Source organism: Lepisma saccharinum, chromosome 2 (genome assembly GCF_977018435.1).
Source record: "Lepisma saccharinum chromosome 2, izLepSacc3.1, whole genome shotgun sequence".
In the NCBI taxonomy this organism is placed as follows: Eukaryota; Metazoa; Arthropoda; class Insecta; order Zygentoma; family Lepismatidae; genus Lepisma; species Lepisma saccharinum.
The window spans coordinates 164,288,986-164,312,859 of NC_139230.1; the positions used below are offsets into that span (position 1 = coordinate 164,288,986).

Sequence of the window (23,874 nt, forward strand, 5' to 3'; positions counted from 1 at the left end):
CGAGGAATGGGGAAACTCCCTTTCTGCTCCCTATCCAACACACTTTTCCAGTTGATTGAAAAATCCACACCAAACCAACCACATGAAATGAAGAAATTGACTTGTATGGCTCATGTACAAATTATGCATTTCATTTTGTCAAAATTAGAAATGTAGAACTATGTACAGAAAAAAAAGATATGGGGATTTCAGCTTAAAATTATAAAGTAAAGTTCCTCATGCACATTTAAGGTACATACAGGGTAATTGTGGAGGGACGGCCCCATACATTCTCGATCTCCGCTATTCTTGGATGCGATGTAATCAGCATCACACACTGGCTGCCTTTACCCCCAGGGTAGACCCAAGGTACCAATTTATTTAAGGCAGGGTGAACCCCAGATCTGCATTATGCAGGAACAAGGCTGGAAAAATTACAACAGATTACCGACCTCAAGAATGGAACCTGGGTCTCCCATGCGGCAGTCAGATGCCCTGCTGACTAGACCACCATGAATCCTAGCCTAAAAGTATACCTTCAACTAAATTCCAGGGTTGAGCCGATACCATTTTGAACCTATAATGATGCCAATACTCTTACTGATACCGATACTTGAAAATTGCAATAATAAAAATTTGTTCAAAATATTGATCAATATTTATCAATATATATGTAAATATTATTCTCCAATTATATGGATCAATTTGCAAAGAAATTTGCTTTAAAATACACAAATACATCAGAATATTAAAGCAGATGTAATTCTTGAAGCTTTCCTGGCGGTGTATGATGATGAAGTTCTCTCGGGATATCAGCCAGGTGATTTCTGGATAGGTTGGAAGCATTGAAGTAGATGTTATGCAGTCGCAAAATAGTTTGTTTTTCTTTGTGCAAAATTGGTGCAAAATAAAAATAAAGTTTGAATTTTGCATAATTTCCACGATTATTGGACTAAGCGAAAGTGTAGCGTAATATTTTTGCAAACCCCGAGAAAGACCAATATGCCAGAAATGTATTAGCCAGTATTGGCACATGAATTCTAATCAATAAATTTTGATACCGATACTACTGGTATTCATTGATATTGATACATTGGCATAAGTATCGGCTCAGCCCTACTAAATTGTAAATATTTTATAATTCTTATTCTCTCAGTACCAGTAATTTGTGCTGTATTGTATACATGTAGTATACAGGAGTGTTTTTTGGAAGACTGTTAACTGGTTTCAACCACTCCTACAATAGGTAAGGGTGGAGTGGCTGGCATAAACAAGTGTCTGCTAGTGTTGAAGTTAACTTTCCACAGAGCATTATCATGATGTGTTTAAATGCTCGAGATTACACATTTTTTTTAGTATATTGTTTCAGGATGATGTTTTATATGAAATGTCAACCCAGGTCAAGGGCACTTTTGGGTTGTAACGACCCACTGACTACTGCTCATGGCATGCTGAAAACCCACTTTAGTTTTCAAACCCCACATGCACTCACGAAAAGTATGGGGGAGGCTGTGCTGTGTCTAGATGCAGGGTTGTTGGATATGTGTGGATGCAAATGTCTACCAAAAAAATAGGCACTCAGTTTGTATCCATGCTGGAAGAGGTCAAACGTTTGAAGTGTGAATTTTGTTTTTAAGTCCACTTTATGCACAGCTAGGCAAATTGGGACTGGATCGACATTTTAAAGTGGAATCCAAATCACTACGTGCCACCAAAGGGGACAAACATGGATTTTAGTTCCAGTAAGGCAGGGCAATATCATGTTGTATGACCACTAAGGTCTTACTTTGAGAATCTTTGACTGAATTACGTTACTTTACATTGCTTTTCTGCCACTTTCGGATAATTGTGACAATGAGGATGAGTGACACTATGATGGAAATGAACAGACATACATAAAGAACAACCATACCTAAGCTGGGCTTTGAACCTAGGACCCCTGGCACTGAAGCATGATGTGCTAACTATTTCATTATAAAGGTTGGCTATTTTGAGTCTTTTGGGAACATGACAGTTTCCAATAAATTGTGATCAGCCAGGATTCCAGGTCTAAGAAGTTTTCATCCTGTCGACTTATCTGAAGAACACAGTGTACAGTCATGGCCAGTTGTGGGTTGTATGAGAATCATTTGGAAAGTAATTTCCATTTGGGTAAAAAAAAAACACCAGGACATTGTGAGAGTTTTTATTATAGGCCTATAGAACTGAAAGAGACAACTCTCAAGCTATTTTTCTACATATGCACCATTTCTGTTGAGACACTTATCATATTGGCGAACAAGGTTTACAATACCCATGTCAAAGAAATCTGCCGCTTGTGCATTCTGAAATGCAGTAACACTGTCCTTGAGCTCCTGGTCATTGTTGAAGTGTTGTGCCCCTAGCCACTTCTTCATTTGTGGAAAGAGGTGACAACCGCTAGGGGCCAAATCTGGGCTCTAAGGAGGGTGGTCAAACAATTCCCACTGAAAATGTTGGAGAAGGTCCTTGGTTCAAACAGCAGTATGCATGCGAGCGTTCATGCACGAGAACAATGAAAAACTCAACATGCCACGTCGACTGTTTTGAATTGCAATTTCTTCAAGGTTTCACAATACACTTGGGTGTTGATTGTTGTGCCTCGTTCCAGGAACTCCACCAACAGTTGTCCCAAAACACAATTGCTCAAGGACAGTGTTACTGCATGGCTGAATGCACAGGCGGCAGATTTCTTTGACATGGCAATTGTAAACCTTGTTCGCCGATATGATAAGTGTCTCAACAGAAAAGATGCCTATGTAGAAAAATAGCTTAGAGTTGTCTCTTTCAGTTGTATATAATAGAAACTCTCACAATGTCCTGGTGTTTGTTTTATATCCAAACAGAAGTTACTTTCCGAATGACCCTCTTAACAAACCCATTGACTTTCTATTCTGTTCTTACAATCCAGAACTGCCCATGAAGGTTCAAAATTAATCTTCACAACATGGGAACTGAAGATGAACACTACTGCTGCATTCCAAATTTCAATATTAATATCCATGGTCAACATTTAGGCTGAGCACCCTGTGCTTCATTATATTTCTAGATTTATGAGGTTTCTAAGTAAGGTACAAGAATGATCTCTTTCTTTTCTTTTAAGACTTGCATCACATTACTATTCTTGACAATCGATTTAAAAACATATTGAAAATATTCAATATGTCAAAAAACATATTGAAAACATTCAATATGTCATGCAATTGTGTATGGTACTATTATAAAGTTATCATCAAAATAAAATATTGTAGCCATAGTCTAGAAATGCTATTACATCATACTGAATTTACTTACGCTGTAGCTATCAGTTTAAACTTCTCTTCTGCTTGTTGTTTGGCTTCCTCTCCTTTATGCATATCAGGATGATATTTCCTGGCCAACTGTCTATATGATTTGGAGATGTCATGTTTGGATGTGTCTCTTTCAACTCCCAAAACTATGAAAAAAAAGAAAGTTGTTAAAATTCACTATGTTCTTCAGTTTCACATTTAGAAATGGCACTGCTTAATAAAAATAAGTATAAGCTATCTTTTTTCATATTTCCCATTCAAAAGTGCAACACTCTTTTTGCCTTCTTGGCATAAAAAGATTTCATCATTAAATCTCCAAATTCAAAGTAATAAATAAGGGGGTCTATTATATATACATAATTTCTAGACTAAAATCATAATTAGATCTGGATTCAGTATACAGCCACTGTAGGTTTTGACAAGTTAAAGCTCACTGCTTTAGTACTTCCTTTGCTTTCATGTAGAGGTACATGAAAAAGAGTCTCCTAAAAGCTGTACATATTAGAGCCACAACTACAGTGATCCGAACTTCAGGACTAAACAACTTTGACTTAAACAACAGAATTAACTTCCTAATGCTTATATGTTGACTTCACATTCTATTTCAATTTCACAATGATTTCATTTTCCTCCAATAGATTTCCATTCAATACAGGATCATAAAAAAAACCTCACTCACTCACTATCTCTCACACACACAGAAGAAGACATTAAAGAGATAGTGTAGAATTTACCCATTTTCCCGTACTGACACCCCCAGCATTACATACAGTTACTAGGTACTACACAAGTATTTTCGAACAAGTGCTCTCAGGTTACCAGCCAGGTTAAGATGGTGTTAGCATCCAATGTGTCGAGCGCATACGTTGCTCTCATCATCAGGGAATGTTGATTAAGGTACCAAGGGTGAGGTTAAATATATGTGTGCATTAAGAGGAAGAGCTTAGACTGTATTGTGGTTGGTTTGCTCTTGATCCTTGTGTTATATTGGGAGGATGGCATGCCTTTCTGGAGAAGTGGATTCCAGGCACAGCTGAGCTGGAGTACCACATCCCTGTTGAGATTCAGGTTTCCTTAGGTAATGGCCATGGCTTCCTTTACTCTTCTGTCCCAGTAACCAGTACATATGGCTATGATTTTTGTTAAGGCATGTACTTAGTTGTTCTGAAGCTTTCACCACATCATGTCGCTCCCTCAGCAGATAGGACAAGTATAGTAAAGATTAACCAACCAACCAACCACCTTTGGGACTTCTTGGAGGCCCTTCAGAACGTATTGAGGGGAACGTCACTGCCTGGAAAAAGGTCTTATTCACATTTGCATCACAAAGTGTGCCAAAATGTGGCACAGAGTTCGGCCGAGCTATGAAAAAGACTGTCTCCATACCGATGTTCCGGACACTTAAACCATCAGGTGTGTTCATATCAAGCATTCAACCATAACCATCGTAGTGTTGAAAATACAGGAAGGGTACACCCACTTTGTGACCTCCCTGTATATGGTGAACCACATTTACGGGGTATGCCGTATACCCCTGGAGTACAGAGTTCCAAATTATATTTCACTGAGCAGAGTAGAGCCTTGGTCTTAAGTGTTAGTCTATGGAATTTTGTTTAATTTCCCAGATGTGTTCAATAAATGGTAAAACAGTTGTAATGGGGTGTTCCTATCTTGTGTTGTGCAATGAAGGATATGTACTTGTAACTAGTGTGTTCCCATCCTCAGCTGTCCCAGGTTGTCACAAATCGGCCCTGCTAAGATTCACACTGTGGCTGGTCTCTGTTGGGATGTAACTGCCTTGGTAGTTGGTACTGGTTGGTACCAAGTCAGTTACATCCCAACAGAGACCAGCCATGGACAATGTAGACCTTAGAAAGGCTGGCCCTGTAAACTTAGCATGGACTATGGACATGACAGCGTAATGTCATTAATTACTGTGCAAAACACAAGTGTCCTAATAGCAGCACAAAAACGTGAGATTCATTTATTGTATATACATTATGTCCTAACAGTAGTTGCAGTGATAAGCACAGCGAGCTACAACGCCAGGGGTCCCAGGTTCAAATCCCACCTGGCTCATGGATGTTCTCTCTTGAGTGTCCTTTCATCATACCATTCATCCCAGGGCCTCCCCGATGATGCAGTGGTAACATCGTCGCCTTATAACCACAGAGTCCCGGGTTCGATTCGGTGTGGAGGCACATAGTGGTTCGGATCTCACTTTAAACATAGATCCAGTCCCGATTAGCCTTCCAGTGCTTAAAGTGGCCTTAAAACATCAATTCAATCATCATGTATTCTCATCTTCGCGATTAGCGAAAGGTGGTAGAAATGGGAAGTAAAATATATCAATTGAATCAATCAATTGATGAAGGAGCATTTACAAGGAACATCCATGCCCAGGCTGGGATTCAAACCTGGGATTCCTGGCATCATAGCACCAACTACTAAACTAAAAAAAAAGTGAGGGTGAAAGCCAAGCTAAAATGGAGATAGATACCTTGAAAACAGTCACGTCATTGCCTTGTAATCAAGGGGTTCCAGGCTCAATACTCGGTGAAGGCACATAGTGGTTCGGATCTCACTTTAAACTGTAGGTTGTCCCAATTAGCCTTCATGTGCATAAAGTAGACTTAAAAAACACACAAAAAAAGCATTTTCCTACAATTCAACATCACTTTGGAGAGTTTTCCACTACACCAATGAATCAAATACTGGCAGCAGTCAAAGGCTGAAAACATGAACAGCATTGTTCATTGCCAGTATATAGGTTCAATGGAGTAAGAGCCCTCTAAGGTCAGCACATCGAGACCCACTGCTGCTCTTTTCTGGCTTTCAAGACCAGAGACTGCTACTACTTCTTTTCAAGTAGGTCCCCAATGGACACTGTTCATATCTATATTTCTAATTATTTCCTCATATCATTTAAGAATTCTATCATTTCTTCTTATTTCTAGATTTTCCAAAATTTCTCCGATTTTGCAGCAACTTCTTGCCAGTATTGCTGAAAGATTTCTCCTCGCAAACCCTAATCTTTACTTATAAAATCCCTGTCTCTTCATACTAAAATTTCTTGTGAATATCTTAAATCTGGCAACTATCTGCTAACCCTAGCTCTCTCTCCTTTTCACCTTTCCACTATACGACACACTCTTTTAGAAGCGATATAGGGCGGAGCCACGCAGAGGGTGTGTGTGGCGATCAGCCAATGGCAGGAGTGCAACGTTGTACAGTTAGGAGACTGCGGCGCGGAAGTTAAAAGCCGTGTTCTGTATTTTTCTTGTGCGCAAGAATTTTTCATAAAATTCGCCACTTTAAGGTTCATCATAAGATGGGGAAAGACATTTTGAACCTGACCGTCCAAGTCCCATGAATTTCCGTCGCCTACAGCCGGAGTTATCGTTCCTTGAAGAAACAAGGGAAACATCACCTTTCATTTCCTTCCACCTGTTTATTTTCGTTGCCACGGTGTTGACGCAACTGAGTTGTTGTGTCTAGGGAAAACTGTGGGTGTTAAATTCGCCTTGATATAAACAATGACCCTTCATTGTTCTGGGCGTTCTCGAACATTGAAAGTCTGGATCAGTTTGCGTTCAGCGTTTTCGTAGCAAGGCCGGTGTAAACATATTCGCTTATCGTTCACTCGTGCGCCACAAAGAACAGTTTGTGAAAAGATTAAATACAGCCCTTTCGTGCAATAGTGTGTGTTCCGTGTGTTCTTTTTATTTTAAATAATGTCACTCTCGAAACCTAGCACCAGTAGTACAGGCACCAAGGGTAAAATAATACATTCACAAGGGAGAAATATTATTTTTAAGGTGTATTTGTACTTCAAGGAACTGGCGTTGGAAGAAGTGCGTGCTGAAACAGTGTTTTCACATAGTAGAGAACTTACGGCTAAAGCGTGTGGTGTAAGTGTTCATACTGTGTCGCGTATTGTAAAACAGGGTAAAACATGTACCACAGAAATCTGCGAACCCCTATTTAAATCTCCTGGGAAACATGCCAGAAAACAGAAAAGTATTACTAGCTTAGATGACTTCGAGAAAGATGTACTCCGTCGTACAATATTTGAAATGTATGACAACGGCGAATATCCTTCTATCAAGAAACTTGTGCATGTCATGAGGGAAATAATTAATTACACTGGTTCCTCTACTTCTATGGTGTTAATACTAAAACGCTTGGGCTTCAAATATAAAAAAAACCAACGATGGGTGTAAATTTCTGTTAGAAAGGGGCGATATAGTTGCCTCGAGAATTAAATTTTTGAGAACAATGCACAACCTGAGAGCGGCTGGTGATAATCGTCCCATCTTCTATCTTGATGAGACGTGGGTGAACCAGAATCATTCAAAAAGAGACATTTGGCAAGACTCGACAGGAAGAGGTGGGCTCAGGGTCCCTGTAGGAAAAGGCAGCAGGCTTATAATTTGTCATGTTGGTTCTGCAAGTACAGGGTTCATTCGTGAGAGTAAATGGGTATTCCGTTCCTGACCAGGTAACAAAAATTTAGATTATCATTCAGAAATGAATGCCGACAGTTTTACAGATTGGTTCGTAAATAAATTCATAGATTTACTGGAAGAAGGGTGTATCATAGTAATGGATAATGCTAGTTATCATTCCAGAGTCATTGACAAACTTCCCTCCACAAATTCCAGAAAACAGGATATTCAAGTTTGGCTGCGAAAAAATAACGTATCATTCAATCCCTCTGAAACAAGAGCAGAATTGTTACAGAAGGTTAATCAGTTCAGAACACAAGACAAAAAATACAAGCTAGACCAAATTGCACTGGAAAGGGGACACCAAATTATCCATTTACCTCCTTATCACTGCCAGTACAATCCCATAGAATTAATTTGGGCTAAAGTAAAGGGGGAAGTTGCAACTCAAAATAATACTTTTCGACTTGCGGACGTTGAAAGACTTATGCATCAGGCCCTTGACAAGGTCACCGTACAGGACTGGGCTAGTCACGTTTCGCACATTGAAAAGCTTCAGGAAGAGGATTTTCACAAGGAAGTGGCCCGAGACAGCATAGTGCAAAATCTAATCATTAACCTCCAGGAGAGTGACTCGGAAATGAGTGAAATCAGTGACACAGAGACCGAAGGAGACAAGAGCGGTGATGACCTGGCAGTTCCTCTACAATAAATACCTTCGAGCTTCTTTCAGGTATGGGTTTCTCGTATATGCTACAGTGATATGATATTATAATCCTTATAATCCTGTGTAGAAATATTCACTATATTATTTTACTGTACTCATATAAACTGTGCATGCATTATCAAAATAATGGACACATCACGAATTTTCTGTCCTTCCCTTGCGCTAGCAGTTAGTTTGGCAACAGTGCAGTAGCACTGGATGGGTATTGGCTGAACTCATGTTCCTTCTAAAAGTGTACGCCGTATAATGACCCAGAGGCAGCCATTGCAATTGTCAACTATGTGTCTCTTTCCAGCCATTCTGGCAACACGTCATAAAACTCACTTCCTCACAAAAACCCTTTTAATAAGTTCCGATCATTTGGTCTGCATCCTCCTGTATTGGTTGCAAACTCTAAAGATTTGACACTAGAAATATAGTACTATAAGAATATGGTTAGATACTTTGGTGTAATGGGAATATATTGCCTGAAGGTTCGAATCGATCTGTTGACCAGCTCCTAGAAGTTGGCATCGTTAATTTCAAATTACAAAAAACAGAAAATATGTTATTTTTATTGTTAATAATAATAACAAATTAATTTCATTTAGGCATTATTCCAACCATGGGCGTTGCCAGAATTTTTGCAGGAACTCATGAGAATGATAAAACTTGAATAGTAGAAGTAACAACTAACAAAAATTGATAAAAAATAAAATTGTTATTATACAATGATAAACATTATAAACTAATAAAATAAACCAATTTTATTCCAATATTTATTATTATTATATAAACGAGGACAATTCACTACACGATTCAACAGATGAGTGAATATCTAGGAGTGGCATGCGCGGCTAAATCAGGCAGGGGAACAAGTGACCTGTACTTGCCCCCTCCCCTCCCATACCTGTTGTAATATAATACAGTAGACCAAGTAAAATTCAACCCTTGTTGAAATGAAGCACATAAACACACGATACATATGTTACAAATTGTCAGAAGTGACATACATGAAGCACGTTAAAATTATGATAATACCAATGTTAAAGCAAATCTGATATGATGTAAAGAAAACATTAAAAACAAAATTGTTGATGCGCAAAGAAAAAATTAATAAAAGCAATTTATGAGTGATCAGAGAAAAAAATGTTTTGTCGAAACCTGTTTCATCTCTCTATTTGTAGATTAAGTTGACATGTTGCCAAGAATTAATTGAAGTTACTATTGAATAACTAATAAGCATATTGAAAAATCATGTAGGAATTTAAGCTAAGAGATTACTGTTATTGTTATGTCATTATGTAGGTATTAAATAAACACATACTCACATACCTACAATAAAATTTCTTTAACAGTAACACCCAAAAGTATTTTTAAAAAGAAGCTATTATTTTTAGTCATCAAAACCGTAAATATATAACACAACCATTATTTACATTGGAGCAAGGTGGAAAGTAAGGACACCAGAGTAGAAAAGAGGGGGCAAGGTGACCTTGCCCGGGTGAAAATTTTATCTGAAGTCGCTCCTGCAAACAAGGTAGCCAGTCCAAAGATCACATGCTGCAAATCAGTTGTAATCTATCTAGCAGTTGTTTATTTCTAATGACCGACTGACCAAACACACAAAGCGAAATCAAGAGAATAATAAAGATTAAAGAAAGTAGCAGTACTCACTCTATCCACACTGTCTTGTTTCGTATTTCAGATTATTTCCCCTTCCACCGTATCTGTATTATTACTGTAGTCGCTGCATGCTTTGTAGCAAACTTCCCTCCAAATATTCAACAACGTTAAATATTACATACGTATATGCTTTTGCTGTGCACAGTTTTCCCCTTTATCATAAAATCAAACACTTTGCACTGAAACAAAAATGAGCTTTTGACAGTGTAACAATTGTTGTGATGCATGAACAGGCACACACTAAAAACAGCTTACTGATCAACGCTATCCCCGTGCACGTTGATTGACTACAGTGCACTAAGCAAAGGCAATGCACAAAACACTAGTTTTGCTTTCACTTGCCCCCCTTTCCTCCCCTTCTTTCTTGCCATGCTTGGAAAAGGGTGGGCGAAGATACATGCCATAGAAATGTCCCTTTAAAAAAAATCCCCCGATTTACGATGATGTGTGTGTGGGCTGTCTCTACTCCGCCACACGAACTCGAACGGAATGGGATTGCAACACTGCATGAACACAGCACTAACAGTGCTCGTCAAGCTCATAATACTGCAAGCTACAGGCACCCCCCCCCCCTCCTCTCCTTGCATGATGCAAACAGTGGGAGCTGAGCGCACTGCGACTTGTGCGAAATGAACGGACCTCAGCCTGCAGGTTCTCGTAAATCGAAGATATGGTTCCAGATGAGCCATGGAAACATTTGGTGTTTTGAAGGACATAGTGTTCAGTGAATAAGTATAATAAAATTAATTGCATTACAGCAGGGCATGAAATTTCTAATTTGAAATCAGTCGTCAGACTAAAATCTTTGGTTGCCACTATTTTATATTGATAAATAATAAAAATATGAGCAATTATTAAAAAGTTAGGAATTAATGTTTGTGTAGCTCTGTCGTTCTGCACTGAAGTACCACTTATCAATCGCAGCTGCTGGGTCAAACTCTGACAGGGAAAGGGGGGGGGGAGCAAATCATCCACTGTCTCAGTCTTCAGAGAGTTCCTGTAAGTAGTCTTGAGTCTGTTGTGACAGCTGAAACCTCTCTCACATGAAGCTGTGCTCACTGGTAGAACAGCACAAAATGTCAAAATCTGGAGCAAATTGGGGAATCTTGCTGAACACTCTACACTGTGGATCTTCTCCAGCTTCTGATTCAAAGCTGGAGAAGGAAACAAAAGTTTGTATTCTGTCCACTCTGCTGACAGAACATCCATTTTCTCATTATAAAGGCTCGGGTTCAAGTATATGTAGAGCTTCTTTATTTCTTCGATCCCAAACTGAAGAATATTTTCTTTGGAAGGCCAACCCAAGGTGTCGAAAACATGCAGAGATGCAATCGCATCTGTTGATACAGATTGCAATCTTTCTGTGATGTACACCTTCGCATTGTTAATTAAGTTGTTTCCTCTAACAGTCAAACTCTTGCTCTCCGTTTTGAATGTTTGTGAGCTACACATCCCTGATCTTCCCTGAAATGGATACATGGTCCAAGAAATCTTGTTCGCTTGGTCCAACATTAGATTTCAGGTCAGCCAAAACTGAAATACAGTGTTCAATTCTTATTTTCAGAGATGAAATCAAAAGATTCTTATTTTGTAGTGCCAGGCTTAAAGGGTTCAATTTCCCATAGAAATCCAAAAGGAAGTACAGATGCTTAACAAATTTAAATTGCTTCAAACTTTTCAGCAAATCCTTAGCTTTAGCGCCATCATTGTATTTCCATGGGCCACCTGTTCAAGATGGGTCACAACAGCTTTCCAAGAGTGCAAGAGAGCTCTTACTGCACGTTCTTTGTTGGCTAACCACCTAATAGTGTGGATATCACTGAGTTTTAGAATTTCTTCTATAACTACTGCCATTTCTCTCAAGAGGTGAAGTCTTGAGGCATGTTTGACACACATTCGAAACAACGAAATTTTAGTCCCCAGCCCAAAACTTTTGGTCACCAATGGCAACCTGGTGACCGGAAATTTCACACCCTGCATTACAGATTTATTTGGCTGTGCACGTGTGAATAGGCAGAAGCTGCTACTGTCACAGGATAACTTTTAATCACTGACAGTGTTACTCCAGATGTTCTTGCTCAAGTGTAGACTGTAGTTGAGTTTTATGATGACTAGCGGGTAGATTCTTTTAAAAATGCATGTTGTTTCACTTTGGGAAAATTCATTAATTAATTTCACTTGATTGGGAATGCTTTGGAAAAGCTTCATAGTGCATATAATTGAATGTACTGGAAGAAATTTTCAAGCAATCGTTCATTTAAACAATCCTTTTTTTTTTTTTTTTGAGCAGGCAACTATTGTGTTGCAAAGATAAAGACAACCACCCTGCCAGAAATATTAAGAATTTGAATTTAAAATTGTGGGTGCATCAGCACTAAGGCTATTTTGCACCCGCCACATTATACGGGGTCCAGCCCCTTATCATTACAAATAACAACTCTAACGTTGCAGAACTAAAATCATAAAATATTAAAATCTTCTGACTTTTGTTAAAAGCTGAGGCTGTAAAGGGGCACTCAGCACATGTAAGGACAAAAGAACAGGACAATACAAACAAAATTATACTGGCCATGGGTGTACTAACGTGGAAGTGAGGTTGACATTTGGGTGTACTATGTGGAAGGTCACCCCTTACACCCCAGAAATATTAAGAATTCTTTAATATTTTTTTTTATTTAAAATAATTCCTTGTGGTCCACATGGAAATTTACATCAATGTCACAGGTAATTAAAACATGCAGTGTAAAGCCTCTTTCAGATGGCATCAACTTCTTGCCATTCATCATGCACATGGCGCCATGTTTAGAAATAATCAATGCTCTTTATGAATAGTTTCATACACACACACACACACTGGCCTTAAGAGCCACCATGGGCCTCCTCTTCCAGTTATGAACCCAGAGGTGTAACTAGGGTGGGGCAGCTGGGGCAGTGCCCCGGAGCCCCTGAGGTAAAGGGGGCTCCAGAAAGGCCCGAAGACTGTAATGGCTTTTCCTGACTTAACTTTTTGTTAGACTGGCCCGCTGCAGGCAGATTACAGTGGCGTGTGAGGCACAAAGCTGGTGGTTTCATAAAGGTGCATGTCTGCAGTAAATTTTGCCACAATGTTACACTATGCTAAGCAAATAATTGCAGCTGGGTAAAATTATGGAGGTTTTATCACAATTAAGTAAGAACTGGCCAGAAAATTGATGTACGCAATAAAATGAACCCGACAACTTGCACCTCAAAATGGTATTAGTCATAATTGAAATGGGGTTCTTAATGCTATAGAATGTAACCGGGAGAGCATTTTTTTTAAACAGTTCAGAATGTCTATAATTTTTGTTGCTAGCAATATTCTGTGATGGCAAGAGTTAAAACTTTGAACAAAAAAAAGCCAAAACCAACACTCAAAACACTTAATCCAAAACAATGGGTAGGAAGATGTGTATGCTCTTAAAGAGAGGCTTTTTGATGTTTTGAAAGGTTTTTCTTACATAATATTAACAAGCAGGAAGCCAAATGAAAGAAGTGAGGCAATTGGCCTTAAGGGGAAAATCGAATCTTTGTTTCATTTTAATTATTGTAAAGTCTTGGAGCAGATGAGTATCACTTCTAAGTCATTACAAGCAAACACTCTTGACATGGCTGCATATGATCTCTCTGGAACACTCTCTTAGAAATGACAGCTTCTGGGATCATTTGAAAGACTTCTTGAAATAATGAAAATATGTACCAAGTAGGAGTACTTCGAGTGAACTCTCTGACAAAAGAATCAAAAAGATAAAGAAGTCCCACGTAATGAACATCAGTGCAACAAAAAATTATTCCAAACAGAAAAGTCAGGACTTGCAGAACAAAGCATCACAAAGGGACACAGGGTTTAATTTGCTGACATCAAGATAATAGCCAAATGTGCCAGTCACTGGGACCAACAAGAAAAGAAGTCATAGCCATATCACGGGAAATCATTAATCTCAACAGGGACGTGGGACTCCAGCTTAGTCACACCTGGAACACACTCCTCCGTAAAAACAAAGCTCCAGCTAATAAGAACACCAGGATCCAGAGTGAGCCAATAAGAAGGGCAAAGTTCAAACTCCACCCTACAATACTTAACCCTACACTGGTCTCAATTTCCATATCTCCTGATGATACGAGCAATGTATGCACTCAAAACGTTGGAAGCCAACATCAACTTACCCATAACCTGTTCTGGTAACACGAGAACACTTGTTCGAACTTTGAATGTATACCATGCTTTTCACAATTATACCACATTTCACACATCACCAATCACTTTTGGAACCCCCCCCCCCCTTTCCCCTATATGTGTAGGATATGAAGAAAATTGATTGAATACTATGGAAATCAAACCTAACAATCCTAATCCACTCAAAACTTGTAAACAATAATGCTGTAAGCCTGAAGTAGCATAATTGTAATGCCAACACCACCAAACTTTATCTGCCTAATCTACTCAGGTAGGCATGTAGCAGTGGCATGAAAAATATTTCCATACACTATTCACATAATTCAAAATTGTAATTTGCAGTCTGCACTACATATGTGTAAATAAAATGTGTATACTTTAAAAAATTGACTAAATTTAGCATACTTTGTATAAGTCCACTTTAAACTTGGATACTCAATTGGGACTTGACACACAGTTTAATGTGGGAGACAAATAATTGTGCAATGGCCGTATCTACTTGGCACAACAGTTAAACAACTGTTGGGATGCTACCACTTGTGGCTCAACTTTCCCAACACTACTTTTCCCCAACTATGTGGTTTCAAAACAGAGGCACTGCATATAGTACGTGTACACAGTGGCGCAACCACAGCCCCCACCCCCCAACCTTGGACTGAAATTAGTTCTGGGGGGGCAAACATTGACCACCAAGTGTACCTGCAGGGGGCAATTATTGCCAACAACTTCAAATTTTATGCAAACATAAATACTTTTCGTAAAATTTTCTAACTCGCTTCGCTCGCAATGCCTGCTTATCTTAGTCTTATCAAGTTCAGAACCGTAGCTAGGGTGTGGCGGGAGTCGGCCCTGGGTGGCGAACGAGCTCTATGAAAATAAGTTGTAAGATTGATTGATTGATTTTTGTTTTTAAGTCCACTTTATACACAGAAGGTCTAATTGGGACTGGTCCTACAGTTTAAAGAGGGATCCACACTACTGTGCCATGTGCCTCGACCAGGTATCAAACCCGAGACCCCTTGATCACAAGGCACCAATGTTACCATTACACCATTGGGGAGGCACAAAAGTTGTAAAAGAGAGAACGCATTGGCATCCCATGAAATTATTTGCGCCCTATTAAATCAATATTGATTACAGCCTGCAAAAAAATTGGATCCAAAAAATTTTCTTGCTCGCAATTTATCATTGTTCTCTATAATGCATTCTGGATTTCCAGACAGAGAAATAAGACTTGTCTTAATTGATTTTGTGTAACAGTTTCATACATCGGAGACACATTTCTTCAATTTTACACAAGAAACTACTTACGGAAATGAGTTTCTCCAAGGTTTACAACGTTCGTCGAGGTATTTTCTTTCATCGTGGAATATATTTGACCAGGAAATCGTGTATTTTTCAAGAGAAATATCTCACCGACGCACAATTGCCATTGCTTTCATTTGCTTGCCCTACGACAACCGGATGCTGTGTACGTATGATAACATAAGCCCCTGTCAGTGTTTCAAACCCCCCCTTTTTTACTATGCTTGCCTAACGTAACAAAACCTAACCAAACATTATCAGAAATGGTTCGTGGGGCTTTCCGTGAATGGTTCGTGGGGTTATCGGTCAGCTACTGCGCATAATGGTTCGTGGGGCTATCCGTCAGCTACCCGTGCATAATTTACAATTTGCACAAGTGACGAACACGATAGTAGGTATTTTTCGGTGAAGGATGTTTGAAACACTGCATGCCCACTACGGTAGTCAAGATTTGCCCGCCATATTCTGTGTTATGGAAGCGAAAAAAGGAGTCAAAGAAATTAGTCTCTATGTGAAAAATTGTGTTTTCTTTTTTCGTGTAAAAAGCATAATGGCACCTTGAACTATGTTCCGCAATACACAATTGTTAAGTATGAACCATGCGAAACACAAAATATCAGATTTTAATGTGTCTCCGATCTATGAAACTGGTACCAATTTTGTTTTAAATGCACAAACAATTATTTTGAGTAAAGGGAACGTGCACATTTTGAGAGACAATTTATGTAATTTTTGCTGTTGGTTTATTGTGGGATGGATGAATTGGATGTGTAATGTATTTAAATAATATATGTTGCATATAATATGTATTAAAGAAAATTTGAATACGTACACAATTTAGTGTCCACGTCGCTCCATGTTGCATATATGTGAAACACAGTATATCGTGCATGAAAGTTATACATGTTAATGTAAAAAAGAATTATATTTGGAATGCATTTATCAAGCATTTTCTGTCTTTCAAAAATAGTGTGTGTGCTTGTTTTCCATTATTAATGTCAAATTAAATGTGTTGAAAAAATAATTCAAATTGTTTGTTCGAACACAAATGCTTTAGCACCAATTTCTACCCTCTTCTTGCATAATTTATGAGGATAATAATGACTTGGATACTAGTACTACTACCGCTACTACTACTACTACTACTACTAATAATAATAATAATAATGTTGGTCCCGGGTTCGAATCCTGGTTTGGGCATGGATATTTGAGAGTGTCCATCCATCAATTTCATCATATCATCACTTATCCCCATCTTCGCAAATTAGTGGCACAAGAAGCGAAGAAAAATAAAGCAAATCAATAATAACAATAATAATGATAACAATGTTATAATAACATTATTGTTATTATTATTATTATTACTGGTACGTTTATTCTGGTACTTGACCCCCAGACAAAAATTCATGGTTGCGCCTCTGCGTGTATGTCCTGCAAATTCATACTCCACAGAAGGGGAGGGATGGAGCAGACTTCTCTGTGGCCTGAGCAGCAGGGAGGAGGGAAAGGTACATGCAAGTTTCCGGCCGAAGGATCTCTTGTTTGGAGTCCCTTAATATCTGTTGGAATTACACAGCCACAAGAAGTCAAGTTGATTGGTAAATTAAATAAATATTTCTGAAAATGATATCTTTGACTTTAGGCTTGATTCAACACTGGAATGCTTGCTGCAATGCTGATCAACCAATGAAAGTGTGGAAAAGATACACTTCTATAACTATCATGTATTTTATCGCCTTTTTTGCATTCCTATAAAGCAAAATCAAATATAATAGTGTTATATTTGTGTGCTTAGCACGGCAAGGCTATGCTAGGCTTTTGAATAGTTCATAGGTTAATCGCATTGAAGAGAATGAATGATGATTAGATGAAATCGATGAAGGAACACTCACAAAAGAGCTCATACATGTTTTCTGCGTGATGCAAAATTTACTTGTTTCAGTCCCCTACAGCAGATGAATATGCTACTTCTCAACTCTTCATCCAATACGACACAGAAAAGTTGAACTATCTATCACCCAACTCTGTTGTGAGAGTTTAGTTGGAGTAGATATGGCAGTAGTGTCTCCACCAAGGAATGAACCAGGAATCCTTGATTTTAAGGGGGAAGGGGGAAACACTATATATGCTGACCAAAGCAGTTCACATGGCAGTGAAAAAACACTTAACTTGAAACCAAACTTTTTATTTATTTATTTTATGTAGACTACCTTGGTCAGCATACATAGTGTTTTTTCTGTCATAGAATGAGGCTTAATCACGTTACCATTGGACATTTTCCGAGGTTGATATTAAGGTGACTACACCATCAGAGAGAGAAAAGTAAATTTAGCAAGAATTACCAAATAGGCCCAAGTTTCGACTGTTTAATTCCAAATTAACCATGACCACATCCATTTTTTACATGATTCAATTTGTTAATGCACGTTTCAGAGGCTCAGTAATTACCTGCTGCATGTTTTCTGGAGAATATTTTTTCCTTCCCTATATGGTAATGGTTCTGATTGTTAAGTTCCATAGAAGAAAGATGAATTACTGCAGAATTGTGGGAATGATTGTTACAGTAAATTTCGACCTTCATGAAAATAATTACCACTGTTTGGAGTTCGGAAAAGTCCAATTTACCAGCAAAAAGAAAGTAAAGACAACCTTACATAAGCATCCACGCTTCTCATCAACAAGGCATTTTTCAATTATAGATGAAAGAAAAAGTATCACGGAATAGTGATAATGATTGTGGAAGTAAATTTGAAGCTTCCTGAAAGTAATCAGCACTGTTTGTAAATCTGAAAATATCTGTTCTTTCATAAATAATTGAGGGGTTACAAAAATTTATTGCAAGTAAACTATTGAACTTACATTAATTAAACCAGTCCAGAATGATCGAGGAACGCAAACAGTTTGTGCATGTATGTTTTGATAAGCTGAGAGTTCATATCCTACCACTAGGTGACACTCAAATCACCCACATCACTTAACAGTGTTTTGTTCAATGTTTCGGTCTCCAAGATCACAGGACCTAACACCGTGTGACTTCTTTTTGTGGGGTTTCATCAAAAACAGGGTATTCATCTCACCGATGCCGCATGATATGGTAACTTACGGGAACATGTGATTGCAGCAATATACACTATTAACAGACCAATGTTGATGCGAGTCTGGCAAGAACTAGACTATCGTGTTGATGTGTGCCCTGTCATCCGTGATTCACACATATTGAAGATTTGTAAAAAAAACAAAAAAAAAACAAAACCCTAGAGTTCCTCATTCTTTCTGGACTGGTTTCATTAACGTAAGTTCAATAGTTTACTTGCAATAAATGTTTGTAACCCCTCAATTATTTATGTAACACCCGTTACTTATTTATGAGCAAGAAGATGTAAAAGGTACCTCATACAAACATTCCATTTCCCATCGACAATTCATTCCACAGACTATTCAGGTATTTATTCATTGCTGGTTCTCCACATAAGGTTCGAAGGGGTGCCATGTTTGAGACCCTCCTAACCTGACTAAATGAGCACTTTGAAGTGTTATATTACTGCTAAAAGCCTTGAACCTAACCTACCGAAGAATAAAAGCACGTAGGGAAGATTTTGCCAATCTCAAAATACACATTAGTTCACCATATAGTAAACAGACTGATTTGGCGGTCACGTCTAGAAATTGCAAAAAAAGTAAAAAAAAGTGGGTCCGTGAATGGAGTAAACACCCTTGATTTATGAAGAAAACAACTATTTTTGGCAATGATTAGCATTTCGAAACTATGTTTATGATGACCCTTAATTTTAACTATGCTTGCCTAACCTAACCTCACCGTGAATGGTTCGTGGGGCAAACATGTTTTCCACCTTTACGCAAGATGCAATTTTCTCACATGCAGATCAACGTTCTCACTTATTGCACAATGCTTGAGCAACGTTGGTAGCAAGACCGTTGTGCGGAAAGGAAGACGTCATCATGTTAATGTATGGAGAATCATAACGGTAATTTACAAGGTTATTTTGCAATTTCTAGACGTGGCCGCCAATAGTTTACTATTGTTCGGACAGATTTCTTCATTTCTACAGAAGAAACTACTTACCGTAATAAGTTCCTGTAGTATTGTCTAACATCGGGAAGATGTTTTGTGTGATGTGGGAATGTATGATAGGGGAAATTCATGTTCATTGTTGAAAATTAATTCTCCGACTGACAATAGCCTTTGGCGTGTACACCTTCGTACATCATCACACGTCGTGATTGTGTTTTGTTCATGTTCATTGGGTATCCAGTGTTTTGAACTGTCTGTGTTTGCAACGAAATTTAGAAACATGACATGTCGTGGATGCGTGGTGAAATTCGTACCGGGTGTGGAAGATCCAGTGGCTTTTTTATTTGTTTAATTAATTGAACACGGGATCATGAAGAAAGGAAAGGAATGTCAAAAATGTGGCAGTGAATGTAAGCTACTCGTTAGAAGGAATGGGCTGTGGGTATGCCTAATATGACGTGTCGTGGATGCATGTTGAAATTCAGGTAAGTTCTCCGTATCCTGGAAATGGATTTCTTCAAATTTAAAAGTTTGGGGCACATTTGGGGGTAGGTGACTCCAGCCAATTTCTAACATGCCTTTAACAGGGACTCTATAGAGAAAGCCGGGGAGCCGGAGAGGAGCGGAGGCAGGGTGGTAGGTCAATTACCCCAGGGGCAGAGCCCGGAATCGGTGGAAAATTTGGAATCAAAAATTTCAAACTAAAATATGTTTTTAGTTTAAATTATCCACCGATTCCGGGACAGATAGCCCCACGAAACATTACAATTTTCTTCGTAAAACAATGCGAAAAAGTTTTATATATATATATATTAAAAAAAAATATTGGATCAGATGAGCTTTGTTCACGGGTATTTCTGGTTCCTAAGGTTGAAACACTGCATAACGAATGAAAATCGACAAAACACAAGCACAATGCGCAATTATGTGGGAAGGTGTACGCGCCATATTGTGTCTCAGGCAAGTGAAAATACTACGAGAAAGAAGTACTCGTAATGTGAAAAAATGCAATTACTTTGATGAAAAAAATGTCAATACACGTTAAGGAATGTTCCGCGAAGCAGATAAGTAAGTACGAATGTCAAAAATTGACGAAACAAAGAAGTTATAGGTGTCCGAAGGATAGTAAATTTTTACCCAAATTTTAACTGCAGATTCGTGATTACGAGGCCAAAATTAGTGAGTATGCCGAATTTGAAAGCAATTGGAGATACTTCCGGTATTGTAAATTCATACCATAAAATGTCCTGAAATGATTCATTATTAGGTCAGGTGGCTATGCTTAGATTTTTTTTCATTACAATAATGTCCCTAAATGTTTCAAAAACCTAACCACAGAATATCTGTTTCATTCGAGCCTTGCATGAAAATCCACCAGAACTCTTCACCGTAGATGACCATAAACCAAGAGCGAGCAGCTGCTCGTTGCGAAGCATGGACACTGTCATACGCTACTTTTCAAAAAACATAATTTCTCAGGTAAATAACATGTAATGAAGCATTTAAATGTGCTAATTAGTTACTCCAAGTTTCAAACTTACTTCCACAATTGTTCCCGGTATTCTAAAGCACTTCCTAATATTCCTATAAAACTTGTAAAAAATCATTAAACATTTGGAACCGTTACCGCCAAGTATATATGTAAATTTACAAAACTGAAAGTGTCAAAATTAAATAAGTTGGCATTCATGCTGTATCAGGGATCAGAAGAATCACCAATGTAAATATTTAGACAAATTTCAATGAAAACTTAATGGCCATTTTACAATTTCAGTATGTATAACTATAGGTATCTCATTTCCTGTCAACTTCTCTGCACATGTTCTGCTTTATCCAAGAGGAGGATTTCATTAACAAGCTTTATCAAACTTATTGATCATAAGTTGCATGTTAACCAACACAAGTGAGATCCAGGGTTTATCTATCCAGCGCAACTTAAACTGCACTTGTGACAACCTGTCATGTTTCTCCCACTAGCGATCGCTCGACAGTTTCAGTGCCAATGAGAAACTAGGAAAAAGTAGTTTGTTGGAAACCAGAAGAGAGACGCTTACGTAAATGCTGTTTCACTGGTTTCACCAGATTCACGAGCCCAGTTATTTTCGTTGAATGCATTAATTTCGTTAAGACTTTCAGAACGCACTCAAAGTCATTCTAAATTTAAACCTTCCTGTTTGGATTTCCAGAAATAGGTATTTATGGTTGAAAAAAAGCTAAAAATTACCTTACGCAAGCATCCACACTTCCGATGGACAAGATATTCTCCATTCAGAGAAGTTTGTAGACTAGTGGGAATGATTGTGGAAGTAAATTGGAAGCTTCCTTTTAAGTAATTAGCACAGTTTGCTGTTACAAAAAGTCCAATTTATAGGCACAAAGAAGATGAAATGTGCGCCTTGAGCAAACATCCCCGTTTCGCACCGATGACGCATTCCACAGACTACTACCATTATTCACTTGTTTCTCTGGGGGTTCACTTAACATAAGTGAGTCAAACACCTTCTCAGTCAAGCACTATATTTCGGCCTTCATGTCAGGTTAAATGCTTTCATTGTTAGGCTAAACTAGTGTATTTATACTACGAGATTTAAATCTAACAAGCCTAACCTAACCATGAAAAGAGTCCATGATTGCATCAGAAGATGAAATACGGCTTTTGAAGGAGAAGGCATTAGACGTATGTACGATGAGTCATACCCATAACTAAAATGGTAAAAATCTGATATTCCCCGGACACCTATAACTTCTTCGTTTTGTCAATTTTTGACATTTGTACTTACCTATCTGCTTCGCGGAACATTCTTTAACGTGTATTCACGTTTCTTTGATCAAACTAATTGCAATTTATTTTTTAAAAAAAGTGTTTTTTAACTGAAGAACATACGTTTTCGCAGATGGTTTGTGGGGCTATGTGTCAATGGTTCGTGGGGCTATGCGACAATGGTGTGTGGGGCTACGCATATTTCTTTCGAAACCAATTTTTAACTATTGTAACCTATACGTGACCTAACCTAACCTTACCGGAAATGGTTCGTGGGGCTATGCGTCAATGGCTGAATTTCCGCCATGAAACATTCCCACAAAACACCTTCCAGATGTTAGACAATGCTACAGGAACTTATTACAGTAAGTAGTTTATTCTGTAAAAATGAAGAAATCTGTCCGGGGAATATCAGATTAGTACCAATCAAAATTCAACCATGTAAGAAATGTGTGTGAAGCATGATGAAATCGCAATTAAACAAATGGAACTTGGGCCCAAATAACTAGTAACTGCGAACAAAAAAATAGATTGTGTACAAAATCCAAAGAAAAGGACCCAGGGTAAGTAAAGGTGAATCACCCAAAATGCAAATCATCACCTTCAAAAATTTATACTGCGTGTCTGGTGAAGTTTGAATGGAACTCTGTACTTTGAACTTCTCCTGATTGACAAGACAATAAACTCAGATAAGTAAGTACTGCTCACAATTGGAAACTCAATACAACATAACAGGAGAAGAGGCCAGGTTTGCCCAATAAGAAAGGAAATGTTATTCACCAGGACAACTAAAGACCATACGTGTTGTTAGATTGATTGATTGTTTATTTTACTTCGCGTTTTGTGCCTCTTGGCTAACTTGCGATGGGGATGAGTGATGAAATTGATGAATGGGCATTCACAAACAACCAAGCCCGAGCGGGATTCAAACCCGGGACCCTTGGCGTCGCAGCGCGATGTGCTAACCACTCTGCCACAGGGTCCGGCATGTGTTGTTAGAAATGGAGCAAAAATCGTTATTCTCCATGCACAGCAGCATCAGATTATCACTTAATTTGCTCTGCATGTATATGCAAATATGTTATTCATGGATGAAATAAATCTAATCTTATATTATCTTATATGTCGTAGACGTGTATTGATTGATTGATATTTTATATTCATGCTGTAACTTACCTTCATAGCAATTATCTTTACCACAGTACAGTCCTTCTATCATTGCACTGACATTGTATGTTTCTAATAAAATTAAGAAATAAAGAAGAATCAGTTTCATTTCTAACAGTCAATTTTGTTCATGTTAACATAACATTAAACGCTCAGCGGCCATATTTGATATTACCATAAACACGAGCCGTTTTATTTGAGATCGCAATTGTCATTAATGAGAAATGCTACATATGTACAGTGGGATCCATGAGTATTACCTTGCAAATTGTCCATCACCATGTTC

General features: G+C 38.3%; 1 protein-coding gene across 1 annotated transcript in view; it reads right to left on the bottom strand.

Moving 5' to 3' along the window:
- Window positions 1-23,758, bottom strand: part of LOC145984165 (dnaJ homolog subfamily C member 25 homolog) — a 133,466-nt gene extending 109,708 nt beyond the window's left edge. The window contains exons 1-2 of the mRNA XM_083117652.1: window positions 23,598-23,758; window positions 3,292-3,433 (exon numbers count right to left, since the gene is read on the bottom strand). Of these exons, the coding sequence (XP_082973778.1) occupies window positions 3,292-3,433; window positions 23,598-23,697 (242 nt within the window). The 5' untranslated portion in view covers window positions 23,698-23,758. The remainder of the gene's footprint in view (window positions 1-3,291; window positions 3,434-23,597) is intronic.
- Window positions 23,759-23,874: the final 116 nt, after the last annotated feature.